The sequence below is a fragment of the Diadema setosum genome, chromosome 11 (assembly GCF_964275005.1).
Source record: "Diadema setosum chromosome 11, eeDiaSeto1, whole genome shotgun sequence".
Taxonomy (NCBI): domain Eukaryota; kingdom Metazoa; phylum Echinodermata; class Echinoidea; order Diadematoida; family Diadematidae; genus Diadema; species Diadema setosum.
In genome coordinates this window covers 21,807,861-21,823,302 of record NC_092695.1, presented here as the reverse complement: position 1 = coordinate 21,823,302, position 15,442 = coordinate 21,807,861, and the positions used below count along the sequence as shown (strand labels likewise).

The 15,442-nt window shown below is 40.6% G+C and overlaps 1 protein-coding gene across 1 annotated transcript; it reads left to right on the top strand.

Annotated features, from left to right (window-relative positions):
* Positions 1–4,970: 4,970 nt before the first annotated feature.
* LOC140235226 (uncharacterized) lies at positions 4,971–14,058 on the top strand. The gene is made up of 5 exons (XM_072315260.1): positions 4,971–4,994; positions 5,785–5,899; positions 7,734–7,942; positions 10,026–10,244; positions 14,021–14,058. Exons 2-5 carry the CDS (start codon positions 5,829–5,831, stop codon positions 14,056–14,058), a joined length of 537 nt encoding a protein of 178 aa, XP_072171361.1. The 5' UTR covers positions 4,971–4,994; positions 5,785–5,828.
* Positions 14,059–15,442: the final 1,384 nt, after the last annotated feature.

Below are 15,442 nucleotides of genomic sequence, written 5' to 3'. Positions count from 1 at the left end.
ATCGCGCACGGTTTTATATCGTGACCCCCAGACACTGGTTAATAGCTAGTATCCATAATGTCTGAAAACGAAATGATTTTTGATATGAAGGAAACTGAAATTTGTTTCTTCCGTTGTTTCGTTCAAGATCCGAGTAGCCCATGTCCCCTGTCTCAATATTTCTTGAGATGAAGTCAGCAGTTTATAGATTTTAATTCATCGTTCTTGTTACTCTTATTTTTGGTTAGTGGTCTTTTCTACAGTATCATATTTGATTAGAGTAATTATAATGATGATGGTGATGGTGATGGTAATGACAATTATACTGTAAATAGTAATGAGAATGAGGGCAATGATAAGGACATTAACAATAAGGTAATGAGAGCAACATATCACTTTCTGTGTGTGTGTCGGCATCTCATGAGCATCTTATAAGACTGAATTGTAACTTCATGGATTTCCACCATCATTATCAGTCGTAGTAGTGGTAGTAGTAGTAGTAGTACGAGTGGTGGTGGTGGTAGTAGCATTATTAGCATGAATATGATGATGAAAGTGATGACGATGACGATGATGGTGGTGTTGATTATGATAAAAATTATGATAAAATCGTGATAAAGATAATAGTGACAACAATATCAGTATTATATGTATTATCATTTTGACTGTACTGTTGTGATAATGATAATAGTGAAAACAATATGAGTATTATCTTTATTATCATTTTGACTGTTATCGTGTGTCAGAAAGAATCTGAACCATGCATGGCGCACTTGTGTACAGAATCATGAGCCGCAAGTAAATGACTTCCGGTAGATTAATCATGATAGTGGATCAGTAAGCGACAAAAACCGACAATTTGGCAGGTTGCAGTCGAAAGTCGTGTTACTCATCGCCGAAAGCATGATATCACTCCGGCAAATCCCACAATGATATAGCACGAGGGGGAAGGGGGGGGGGGGGGGAGGAGGGGTTAAACCGTACATTTTGTTTTCTTGTTCGTTTGTTTGCGTGCCTTTCTCTCCCCCCCCCCCCCCCCCATCTCTTCACATTAGGTTAGGTTCGACTATAGTCTATTAATGTTTTTTGGGGTTTGGTGTATTGTAGGGTGTCTGAGTTGCTGTTCGAATTTACATCGTATCAATCGCAACCAGTGTACTGAATAAACGGCGATCGATATCATTACTGATGATCGACACTGAGAGTTGCGGTTATTGACCACATAACAGTAACTTCCTTTTTGTTTTCTTCGACAAAATGAACACACAAGACTATACCCCAGGTGTGTGTGTGTCAAACCGTTCCAAAGTTATTAAAATATTGCAAAATCTTGTGTGATGCATATAATTTTCTTTTTTTCAGTTGAGCCATAGATCATCGTAATTTCATGATGCCATGTTTGTGTGTGTTGTCTGTGATTTTGTCAAACGAATCTTACTATTAATGTCCACTGTGATCTTACCCCTGGAGTTGATTTGGGGCAATGACGGAGAAAAGCCTAATCATCAACACATTCTATGAGATTATTATTAATATAAATGGGTTATATAAACTTATATATCATTTAAGGTCATAGATTATGTGTAGGGTATAAATTACTATACATACTAATTTTGAACTACCTAAGATATCTAATGTATTTTTCAAGGTAAAAATCATTTAAAATTGCCCTACAATGTTTTCGTGCTACGCTACATGTTTTTCTTTTGTGACCTCTTACTTCTTAATTAATGAGAACGAGACAATCCTTGAAACATAAATAGGTAGAGATTAAACGCCTTAAACGCCTAAAACTTATTCGTTCATTCTACAACAGGTAATCGCATTCATCTGTGAATTTTTACTTCAGAAGGACAAGAAAGGCAAATGATCGCAGTGAAGTGAAATAAAAATAAACTTTTTGGGCAAAAAGGATATTTCACACTTGTCTATGGTATATTCCACGCGTACGTGTGATCAATGCAGACTTTCTAAAACCCCTTCGTGAGGGTGACTAATAGGCATCTGATACTGAAGACGTGCGCCGAAGCTGCGGGCGGGCACGTCAGCGAGGAGGGTACCTGCGCTCAGCTTGTTCCAGATCCATGACGTGTCGCTAAGTAGATCCGGGTTCTGAGCTCTCCATTTCCATATATGGTTATGAGTTCCTCTTGGCTGCGCGCCACACTCCCATCTTGCAACTTTTTTGGACCCCCGTTCGCCTTGCATTCACACGATGTCACATCGGAACTTACCCCTTTTCGCCAGCGTTTTATCATAAACGCGTAATAGACAACTTTTCTCTTGTGAATAAACTGTTATGAGATGGGTTTTTTTTTTTTCTCCACTCGAGTGTAAACGGCTTTGACCTTTACTTATAAAAACATGTCTTTAAAAAGTTTGCCTTTTCTATTAAAGTTTGACTCAACGGGAAAAGAACTGATTATCAAGTTTTCGAAATGTTTATACCTGTGATGGTGCTGTATATTTAGTTTGTTGACAGAAACTCACCTTTACAATAATCATACGTTCCTTTGGTGATTCTCTGTCATGGTAGGATCCAGACGACTTAAGATGATTCGTGTAAAACTGAAGTTCAATAGTTCTGATAGTATCTATGGCTGGCCAGATGTGCGTTACGTCATTCTAAGTAGATGTATTAAAAAAAAAAACAAGATAAAACTCACTTTCCCTTATAGATTCCCCATTTCCAGGGGACATGCCCAATGTCATCAATAAAAAAAGAATAAGTTTAACCTTGAGAAGAAATTGGATCAGCGGAGGCGACCTTATGCACGGATATTAGTATCCTTGACTTTAAGCATTTACCTGCCAAAAGATTTTAAGGGGTATAAAAAAGTGGAATAATCATGGCTTGAGGACCGCGAGTCCCCCGCCCAGTGGAATTCCGCACCCCTCTTTTTCCCGTGACCACTGCCCACTCGAAATTTTTCCCTCCTACACCATTTCCTCTCCGTTATCCGATATCTAAGATGATGCATTTCCGTTGCTGCGTGCAATCTGAATAATAAGGCGTGGACCTTTCTTTTCTCCATGTTTTTTTTTTCTGGTTATATTCAGAGGATATTATTTTGGTGTTTTGTTTTGTTTTGTTTCTGCTTTTGCGTTGCTTTTCACTCATTACCATTTTCTTGTAGAGTGACACTTATTTACTAAAATCTCATTCTTCCTACCTAACCATACCAACTGATTTGTATCTAAAATATTAATCGTATTCAAAATCTTAATCATAATCACATTTAGCATCGTTAGTACTTTCGTCACTATCGCCATCTTCATCTAGACCTATACCATTATCAGTTTCATCGTCACTATCATCCAGTATTCCCCCTGTTCTCGGTTTAATCTCCGTTTTACTCATCACATCAGCATCATTGTTAATGGCATTTATCGACATGTTTCTTTATCGTCAATTTAGGCATGGCACCAATAACGAAACATTTTATTGAATAGATCGTGTGCGATCATCAACCTCCCAAGCAACATCCGATTAACAAGCAGTAGACTCGTACCGATATATCACGTACGTTGTGAAAATAAATGACTGATAAACGTCAGCTCGATCCTTCCCGCTTGAAAACGATTAAATCTTTGATAACTTCTCTAATTGCTGCATCCTGCAAACTTCAACTATAATCGATTACATTTACTGGCTGTACGCTCCATTCAGAGTCGAGCTAGCAGGATGACAACAGAAATATCCTGTTTGTATTCAAAGTACAGACAGAATATATACCCTGTGACACAGTTCTAGAAGAAGGTTGAATCGCATACAGGTAAGCGTGTTTTTTTCCCCTATCACAATGGTGTGCGACCCGATTACGATTCAAGGTGCCGTTTCCTTCACGGGAGTAGACAGCGATGGACTGAAACTTTAAGGAAGTATTTAAACAAAACAAAACAACGACAACAACAACAACCTGTCGGATGGAGACGAAATCGCATGAAGCGCGCTTAGATCCCTTTAATTCGCTGTTCCTGCCCAGATTATTACACGAGGAAGTCATGAATGTTTCAGTGTTAATATCGCGTTTCCCCATCTTCGAACAAATTGTTCAGATCACGGAAACACTTGATTTAGAGGCGGGGGGAGTGGTGTCGAAGAAAGCCAGAACACAACATAGTCACAACTCTTTTGTAAGATTACACACACAGAATATAACTGGAAAATCACGACTGAGCCTTTCCATGCGATCATACACAATGTATTTTATCATATATTCCTGTCACTCACATAAAGTATTTGATGATGTAACTGGTGTGAAATGGCATTTTGTGAATCTGAATTTACCACGGGACTTCACTTGCGCATTTTAAGGTGTTGGTGTGAATGATGACAACGAAAGAGCAAATTTATTCTGCACTTAAAACCTTTCCATAACACATCGGTTGTAAATAATTTAATTCTGTGACGACTGCTGACAAATATACTTGATAGTGACAAAGTCGTGTCGTGAATCTCCCCTTTTTTGTTGAACTTGTTTCTTTTTTCATATTTATTTTCAATTCTATTGTTTTATGTTTATTCTTACGCGCTTTTGTAAAGGTCACTGATGCGATCTTGAACACAGGGACTTGCTTGTCATTGAATAAACCCGAAGAGAAATCAGTGTATAATACATTGGCTCTCTGACAGCACTTCCGCTCCGAAAGTTAACGAAACTTTCCACATCCAGATGGGAACCCCACGGCATATCGGATACAGACCTACTTGGCACGAAAGAGTTTGAACGTTATGTGCCTTTATTGTGCAAAACAGTATAACTTCCCGGATCCCCAGGCCAGCGTGCGCGGGGAAGGGTGGCGGTGATAACCCGGGCCCAATGAGAACCAAGGGGATTCGGAGTTGACTCATCGACTTTAGACTTCCTGCCCCGAGTTCTCGTCGGGGTTGGAGTATTCCGCGAGCGAGTGCCCCCAGGTTTACAGCTCTGCTTCTTGCACGCTACTCCCCAGCCTTGTCATTCTGCGTTTAGAAGCGGTGAGGAATAGTACCGTGGCAACAACGTCTGCAGGTAGATCCACATCGCATGTCGCGTCTACTTGCTTTCTTTCTTTCTTTCTTTCTTGTTTGCTTGTTTATTTGTTTGTTTAATTGTATCACAGATCGGATCAAAGCTTTTTAAGGGGTTTTATTTCTGAACAATAGCGGCAACAATCCATATTTCGCGATGATAAAATTGCTGTTGCATTTTGTATTAGCATAGCACGGCAGTCTCCTTACCCGTTAAGGAATAGGACTGTTTACTAAGTTCGTGACGCCGCCCCGTACTTGCTGAAGTGTTGTGTTTACAGCAATACACCAGCATTAAGGTGTGTCTGTCCCCACATTGTGGAAAGTACTGCTCTTCGACGCAATTAGCGATTGGAAATACCAGTAATTTTCAGCATCTTTCCATCGATCGCTCGCCTTGAGGAAATTTTTAGGCGTATTTCACACTTCTTCTCAACGAATTATTTGGATTTGAAGAGTCAGAAACGAGATTAGGGCGTGGCCTTGCGCAAGGTTGTGACGTCGCTGTAAAGAAATCGTGTCGCGCGTCTATGTGCTTGTCTGGATTCGTGGTCTTGAAGGATCCTTGCGTCGCGGGGTAGTTCTACGTGAAGACATGTATTGTGCACATTTGACGTATCTGTAATAATTGCAGGAGTTTCTTTGCTTTTCTGGGTAATTCTACGTAGTGGGACTTGAACGCCAGACGGTTGATTTCAAGGACAAGCTTACCGTCCAGTGTTTGTTGGGTTGATGGGCTTGTGACCAAAGACTTAATTGCCTTTTTGTGGTTTTTTGTATTGTCTTTCCAGATTTTCTTAAGAGTCTTTCTCGAAACAACCGAACACAAATCAAGATGACTAAGGAAGAGGCAGCTACGGAGGAGACCAAGCCAGAGACCAAGACCGAGTCTGCACCCGACACGCCGTAAGTCAAATTCTCTTCCACGTACTCTCTTCCACGATTTCATTTTCTCATTCTCTCGTATCACATAGCTCGACGAAAATATCATAGAGACCTTAGTAGAATAAAGCGCCCTCACAGTTTATTTTATAAACATAATACTCTCTCCTTTTATCGCCGTGTCGTGCTCTTCCATAAATTTCCCTCATTATTCTGCCAAGATACTTTTTAGTCTGCGTCTTCCAGAAAGGACAACAAAATACCTACTATTTTAAACATCTGGCGGTTTCTCAACAGCGCACAATGAAGTTAAATATTTTTTTTGAAAAAAAAAAGTTTTGTCAAGTGTTTGTAGTCGTGGGTAACAAAAATGCATTGAACATTCCAGGTTGAGTAATGATCATAATAAAACTGCGTGATACTATCATTGGTGAATAAGTTACCGAAATATTGGATAATGCAATTCTTTAAAGATTACCATGTTTCATATAATTGGGTGCAAGTAATTGTACACTAAAAAAAAAAAGAATGTAAATGATATTTTCTTTTTGTTCCGACGTTTATGTTTGGATGCAGGCTTTTTAAACAGCTGTCATTGCAAAGAGATTTTCATAAAGCGTAGTTATATATTTACGCAGCGATGTAAAAACATCGCTGCAAGATTTGACGAGCCGAGAATCCGTAGCTACAGTCCCCCAATCCCGACCCCCAAGCAATAGGCAAGTCATGGCGAGTCATATCTTGTGTAAAGGTACCTCACCCCAGCGCTCTCCATTATTTTGAGGGAGCAAGTCGCCTTCATCATGTTCACAGCATTGGTTTGGAGTTTCATCCCGGCATCCACAGCACCCGAACATCTACCCCCTCCCCTTTTGTAGTCACTCATCGCACAAACAAGCTTGGGACAAATTCTTCCCCTTCACCATTATGCAAGGTCGCCAAGCTCTTCTGCTAGACACCTGTGATGTTGCCTCCAACGTCAGGGGCTGTCGCCAGAAGTGGGGCAGATGCGTGCGTGTGTGCGTGCGTGCTTGAATCTACATTTTGTGCATGCGTCTACAGTGTGTGTGTCTACCTTGTGTATTCAAGTATGTGCGTGTGTACGTGTGTGTGTGTGTGTGTGTGCGCGCGCTTGCGCACGCTCGTGGTTGTGTTTATGTTTGTGTTTGGGTCTCCCCACCCCCCCCCCCCCCTTCTGGAAGGACTTTCGCACTGACCCCGCCCAACCGAATCTTGTTTACGACAGGCTCTGGCAAAATCAAGCACGTCATGTTGTTCCTAACCTAGACCCAGATTTTCCAGACAGCTCGCAGCCTTGCGCCAAACACACGTACACACACACACACACACACACACACACATATACGCACGAAAGAGAAAATCACAGCATCAAGACTTTAGGGAGAAAACAGGATATATTCATAAAGCACAATTATCTTTACCCAAGATATATCACATTGTGCTAGAGTGAGCGATGCCCTTGACAAGTAGTCATGTCACCTCGTCTTGTTAGTGTGTCTATATCTAACATAGATGTTTGATGGCTCCTCATCAATAGTAACGAAGTTACCGACCGTTTTCTTTTGCTTTTCTTTTTTTTTTTTTTACCGGACGGGGATTAGGAGGGGGTATTGCAAAACTCAGGGATATTTTTCTAATTGCTTTGTCTGGTTGGAATAAATAACCTTCATCAAATTCGTATCTGCCAAGCTAAGACCTTTACCATCCCTTTGTTTGTGGTGTTTTTGGCAAGTTATCACCCCTCCTCCCTTCTATAGGGAACAGGCATTCGAAATGATTAATGCGGTATACATTTAATTAAAGATGTTTTTCTTCTTTTGCTCGGTTTGCTTCGCAGTCCCAAGGCAGAGGGTGAGACCAAGTCGGATGAAGGCCAGAAGAGCGACGAGGGCACCGCCGAGGAGGGAAAGGCTGACGAGTCGAAACCGGAAAGCAAAACGACCACGACGTCGACAAGGAAGAAGAAGTGGCTACCGTGGCAGAGGCGAGACGGCAACAGCGTAAAGGGAGCGAGTAGCCCCACCACCGAACAGCCCAACAGCTCAGGTACGTAGGAGTTATAAACTTGGGCAGAAACTGTCTGCAACGACCGACCGTTCTACAGAGATTAGCGACCGTTCTACAGAGATACAGAGATATTATGTCTCCGAGAAGGTCATCATCCTTTTCTCTTGCCGTAACACTTCACACACGTGACACGTTACTTCCCTCAAATTAGAGAAAGTCCTTCGTGTTGATGCAAGCACGAGGAGATAACAAAAATGTTATGATATGGATATCATAGCATGGGAAGTTTTAAATAGTGTTTCTTCTGAGGAAAACAAACTGTCATTGAGACCATTAATGCAACAACAACAACAACAACAACAACAACAACAACAACAACAAGCCCACCAAACACATTTTATGGGTAACTCTTGGAGCTAGGAGCAATATCCTGGGTCAAAAGTGCGAGTGGAGTCAAGTAGGGGCGAAAAGAAAAAAGAGAGCAAGAGAGGGTATTGGCATTACCCCGGAACCGGAGTGGGGGTTTCGAAGGTTGTCATGTGGCGCGGTCCGTCATTGGCTGTGGCGGGTCCTTGCCCAGTCTCGCAGCCAGGTACTTCCCATTCGCCAATCCTCCTGGCGACGTTGCCGGCTCGAGGTAGGCCCCACCAATTATTATCACAGCCACCCACTATCCTGTGTGAGCAGCTGTCAAACTCATCCCTCGCTCTCCCCCCCCCCCCTCACCTCCCCTTATCTATCCACCCCTTCACTCCCCTCCCCTCTTACCTTCTCAGCACTCTATGTTGCCTTATTTTTTCCGTCCGTCTTCTTCTGTCTCACACATGCACACACGCACACACACAGACACAGACAGACAGACACACACACACACACACACACACACTCCTCCCTCAAAAGAAATCGTGAGAGATTAGGGCAGTAGTTATGCATCAAGGTTTTGCTTGTCCCGCAAAATGGAAAAAAAAAAACGCTTTGAAACGATCTTCCTAACTCCAAGATAAAAAAAAAAAGAACGGAATCTATATAATAATGTTTATCTTTTATTCTTGCTGGTGATACGACTGAAACTATATTTGAAACTATGGAATCCTTTCAGACAAAACTGGTCAATTCCAGCTCAAAGAATTCTTGTAGAGTTTTTATATTCAGAGCTGTACTCCATTTATGAGTTCTTCTTCTTCTTCTTCTTCTTCTTCTTCTTCTTCTTCGTCTTCTTTTTGTCAGCGCTTTGAGGAATTTTTACGCTTTTCAAAAACATCGTCGCTCTCTCTCGACGAAAAATATTAATCAGTTATAAACCCCAAGGTTTTTGGTTGGTCAAACAGAGTCTAGTGTGATTACCCGAATCTATAATCGCTTTTGACAAGGCCATGATGCACGTATACCATACTCCAGCTTGTATGTCATGTACGTAGCCACAAAAATTGCAACATTTTGGAATATTGACGTTTTGATATAGACGTGCTGTCTCGAGAGCTCTGAACATTTTTACGAATATATGCTATGCCTATTTGTATTTGGGGGAGAACTTTATCATCACAGCTTCATATACTCGCAACAAAATTAAAACTGACTTCAAATGTGTATGCTTGCCTCCAACGTGTGTGACATGCATCGATAAACGGGTTGCCACTGATTTCTTTATAACGATGAAGAGCTGAAGATATTTTGATAAGCAGCTGATGCTTTTCACTGTTACTCAAGACTTCAGTGTTATTTGGGTGCGCAGTAAACGCATTCATTGCAGCCCCCACCGTCCGGAGAAAACTCTTCAAATTTTAGTTTAAAATGGTGTTATAGTGAATTGCGTTATAGAGCCGCTGTAATACAGCGACATGAACACTTCTCTTCTTGTTTTGTTTTGCCTATTTCTTTTTAATTGTGTAGTATTTCCGGTCGTCTTACATCCCAAGTCATAGCCAAGTTGAGTAGACTATGAATGATCCGCTTTGATACGATATAAATCGAATACCTTGTGACTTTTCTTTTTGTTACCAGTCAAGTTGAGCAAGCAGGTCAACAGTTCATGAATGTCTGAGTAAATAAGCATTCGCACGGATGTCGACTTAATCTAACCATTTTTCCTGTTGTTGGTGTTTTCTTTTTCTTTTGGCCTCAGAAGACCGGGAGCCGACGGAGGCGGAGGTTGATGCGGAACTGCAGAAGCGAATCCAGGATCTGGAGCAGCAGAAGGCGAGGCTGAATGAGCGCCTGACGTTGTACAGGAAGATCTCCGACCTGGAGAAAGAAGTGGGCGAGATGCGGGGCGAGATCGACAAGCTGAAGGTGACCGTGCAGAGGGGGGACGAGACGGCGGATACCAAGGTGCCGGATGAAGGTCAGTGACATGGTAAATAAACACTCGCTCTCTCCCTTCTTTGTTTTTCTCAATTTTTTTGTTGTCAATTTGGTTATTGCATATTTGTTATTGTTGTGTGTATGTTGATTTCCCTCTTTTTTTTTCTCCATGCGAATTTGGTTGGTTCGTACTTGTTCGTACTTTTGGTTTTTATTACTAGTAAATCAATGTTTTCGTATGTTACAACTCTTGTTGAGTCTTCATCCCCCCCCCCCATTCCCATCTTGCCCCCATCAGCCCCTATCAGCCCCAGTGAATTTTTGCTGATTTTGTTCTTAGATACTGTTGCCTAGATACCCACTTTTCTTTTACTTTCTCAATATTCCACCTGTTTAATAGGATGTGAAACACACACACACACATACACACAAAGAAACAAACAAACGAGAAATTCTGACGAGTCTTTGTAAACTACAGTAGTCAAGGGTATGCGTATGAAAATAGAAATGGATAAACACTTATATAACAGTATTAGAATCTCAAAATTGATGATTGTCATTGCTTGGGAAAATGCAGCATTACGCTTCAATTTCTTGCGTCACATCTATGCGAAGTGGTTTATGGGCGACTTCGAGGTCAAGTTTTCCGTAGCTTCAGCAGAGCATAATAATATAGCCTTATCATTTAAACTTGATCAATTGAAGTCTATTTCAAAGGTCCTTTAATTTAGAAATTGCCAGGTTTCCTTGCATATATATATTTTTTTTGACGTAAGTTTAGCCATAACATCTACTCAGACAGTATTTTGCAGTCAAATTAAATAGGTTTGATATTCCAGAGAAACTAATGACATGAAACCAAGTCTCCTGTACACATGTATTCCATGATTCATTCGATTTATATGATTATTTGACACTTGGTTGTTTTATTCATCAATTTGTTCTAGATGCCCACCAGTTTCTTTGTTTACATGTGTAGTCCATTTTTTCCTTTAGACCAAAGGCATGACTTCCTTTAGTAGCGAGAGCGAGTTGTATTCATGTTCGTATTTTACAATCACTTTTATCACTCTTTTTTATTCTTCATCCACGTTGAAACGTTGAAACTTACAGCAGAATATCAATTAACGATGTTATATCATTGTGTCGAAATGATACTTCAATAGTTTAAGAATGTTTTCTCATGGACTTGATTTACTAGTACTCAATAAATAATTTCATACAATTTTTCGATAATGTAGGTGACTTTCATCTGTCAGACATTATTATAATTTTTATGCATAAAAATTTTTTGGGGGTTTGCTTTTCTTTATTTTCACCCAAAAAGCGGGAGTAAAGAGATGTTAACAAGTTTTCAAGGGTAGACACATCTCGCAATAAGATCTTTATTTTGCATTTTAATCAAACATACATAATGCTCTGGCCACTTTAGTCGCCATGGATTGTGTCACATATGGAATAGTATACTCAGTGATATTAGCGTTACACTAAGTAATACGACTAGGATTACCTATTTTTATCACGGTTGGATCAAACATCTACCATCTCTGAAAAATATCTTTGCTGATTAATCCTGTGGTGTCTCCAATAGCGTTTCCATTCGTTTTCTTTTCGCTGTGTTTAATATTTGACTGCACATAAATCCATTAGGATTTTCCTGCTATGTCAAAACGTACTCGCAGTTCCAAACATTATGTGAGACGCTACACACGCGCTATAAAAATAATGATTTACGCTAAATTCATTCAACGTAATCCTACAGCTAATAAAAATCCTGATTTCAGTCTAAATTCTATCGGTGAGTTTGCCAAGGATTAAGGAAAATCCATATTTCACGCTAAAATCTCTCTATTCATTTAACTACTATTGGATATTTTTTTAGAAGTGTTTATTGATTCATATAGATCATGAAATCGCTTCTTCATCCATTGATTCATAAAGATAATGTAGTCGATAAATCTATATCATCCGTGTTTCGGGTACCTCCCAGTTTAAAGGGATGGTATAGTATTGGCTGAGATGGGACTTCAGGTTTCCAACTTGTTTGTAATATAATAAACCTCTTATGAAACATGAAAGAGCATACAATTCTAAGATGAATTCAAAGTTTATATGAGGGAAAATAGTTTTGAATTGGCTGAGACAGCCCCAGTCCAAAAGAGGGAGAGAGAGAGAGAAAAAAAACCCCCACCAATCTTAATAAAAGGCTTTTATTAGAATCGTTTTATTTTACTTCGTTTTTAGATATCTCAGCCATTGCAAAACCAATCTTCACCATCAAATAAACTTTGAATTTCTCTTAGAAGTGTATGCTCTTTCATATTTCATAAGAGATTTCCCATTATCCCGCAAAAAAAAAAGTTAAAAGCTGAATCCCCATTTCGACCAAAACTATACCATCCCTTTTAAGCCCATCTTTTGTCTTCAGATTATCCCCCCATAAAGCTCTTACACAGAAAAAAAAGATCTTTGTTGAATTTCGACATCCAAGAGGGTGAGCATATTGGAGAGAGGAAACTGTCTGTGCATCCACACCCATAATAAGACTTTGAGTCACGTCCGCTCGACACCGCCATGACCTGGATTTCTCTGGGCCAACTGACAGTACTTTTCGCTAATATGTTATCTCAAGAACCTGTGTCACTGCAAACGTCTTAAAAACCTGCATCACAAAACGCTTTCATAGAAAAACAAAATAGATGTAAAGCAATCTTAATTATGTACCAAAATAAAACCCTACTCTCGTGTGATCCCCTGCAAAAAGCATCCCCTTTTCCAACAATGATTGAGGATTTAATGAACAGAGTATGATATTTCATATTGAAATAAGTTTTCTCACTATAGAACTTGACCTGGGTAAACAACCTCTTAGAGACTGGTACAGCCTGGGCCGACTACGATGACACTTTTTGCAGTGAAGTAGACCGGTTGATATCATTCATGATTTATCATTTTTGGAATTTCTACAGCACACAAATCTTAAACTGCGGTATGATGTCGCGAACGACTACGGTGGACTCCCGAAATCCGAGGGACCAGCCATATTTTCTTTCATCATAACGTAACAAATAAAAAAAAAATAGAGAGGATAACGGTGCGGCCTGTGTTCTTATTTCGTTGTAACCGGAATTTCGTTATAACCGTATTCTTTATGACGGGAGTGCACTGTATTAGACGCCTTTATAGGTAAAATATAAATAGGTAATATAGTCTTACTCAAGTACGTGAACACAGTGTTGCTTTGATTGTTGCGTGTGTGCATGAATGTATGGTGGCCCTGAAGTACGCTCGACAACAGGTCATGTGCGCCGTAAATTTTGCGACCAGGTCGCGAAATTCGCGATTTGGGACGCCAAGTTCGTGACTCGGGACGCGAATTTCATAACCCGGGACACGAACTTGGCGACCGGGGACGCAAAATTTGCGTCCTGTGGTCGCAAATTTCGCGACTTTGGGTCGCGAAGTTCGCGATTTTGGGTCGCGAATTTCGTGACCACAGGACGCGAATTTTGCGTCCCCGGTCGCCAAATTCGTGTCCCCAGTCGCCAAGTTCGTGTCCCCAGTCGCCAAGTTTGTGTCCCGGGTCACGAAATTCGCGTCCCGGGTCACGAACTTGGCGTCCCAAATCGCGAATTTCGCGACCTGGTCGCAAAATTCACGGCGCACATGACCTGTCGTCGAGCGTACTTCAGGACCTCCATATGAATGAGATGTAAAGTTCTGTGCTCTACTTCCTCCTGTGGATATTTTCATAAAAATAGTATTTCCTTGTTTGTATTTTACTATATCAGACTTCTTTTCTTTCATTTCACGAAGGTAATGGAACGACGAAGCCTTTTGCGTTTCAACAGTAACTGATGAGGCGAACAACTCAACAGTAAAAACAGGAAAGGAAAAGAAAGAAAACACATTAAAACAAACACTCTGCATCTGTGCACACAATATGTATGGGACAGTATGGAGGAGAGACTACTGGGCTTGAGACTACACTGACAAGATGGTGGCACGGCGGTCGCCATTGTGATGAACAAGTGAAAGCTGCCAACATCAACTCTGCAATACATTCTGTCGCCGGTTAGATGGGCAAGGATGGCCTACATCCGTTCTCATTGGCAAAACGAGGCTCCCATGGAGTAGGTGCCGGGGATTGGACTCATAGGTTACCAGGGGAAAACAGATTCTGCAACATTCAACTAGTTTCTTAAACTTGGATTCGTCCGTTCTTCATTTTGCAATATTCTGCTGCAGAGATGCGCACGCATCAACCTCCTCTTCGCATGCGTGTGCGCGTCCGTTCACCGAAATCTCTAGCAGACACAGAGCATGCGCCAACGTGTACATTGCATCGAGTTAACTTTTTGCTTTACATTTTCCTGTTTGTCTGTCTTTCATCGAATATGGCCCAAGGGCGGGGTAGAACTTAGGTTCCGGATGCCTAAATCGCACGATATTCGCACGATTTTATTTTGTGTGTGCTTGTGTGTGTGTATGTATGTGTGACTGTGTTTGTACGAAAACATGACTTTGTTACTCCGACCGTAGACGTCCCCGTTAAAAACAGCCTTCGTGGCGTTGATCAACGATTTGTAGTGTAAAGTATAGGTCACTTACTTTCGATGAGTAGCTGCTTATTCTCGTATCGATAAGACAATACTGCAAACCTCCCTCGAGCTAAATATAGCGTCACCCCCGCTCGGTCTAGTGCAGGTAATGCCAGTCAACTCAAAGAAGGGAATCAGCATTCTCATATTATTATTGCAAATTCATGTCAATTCAATCGTTCGTAATAATTTCACCATGTGATTTGGTAATGATGGATCTTAATGCTGCCTTCAGCTAGCCATAATCTTCTTCAATCCTCTCCCATTTAGTGAATTAGAGTTAGTTATCATTCTTTAGAGCCTATCATATGTTTTCATCTTTCTTTCTGTGGAATATTCTAAGTGCATGTTATCTAATCTACACACACAAACAGAAAAAAAAAAGTTTGGCCAAGTTTACCTATTTTCATAAAGTGATCCCGAGTTATGAACACTATGGTAATGAAATGATAATTATCTCCTTTCGCGAGATCTATATAGGATGCATAGTATTATGTATGGATATGTTATAAACAAGCTTGAAATCATGTATTCTGTCGTTTTTTTGAAATTGAAAAAAAAAGGTATATAAGTATTCAATTGCTCTGTAGAAATATAGCAATGTTAGCCGGGCAAAAAGTGCAATGTTACGGAATCG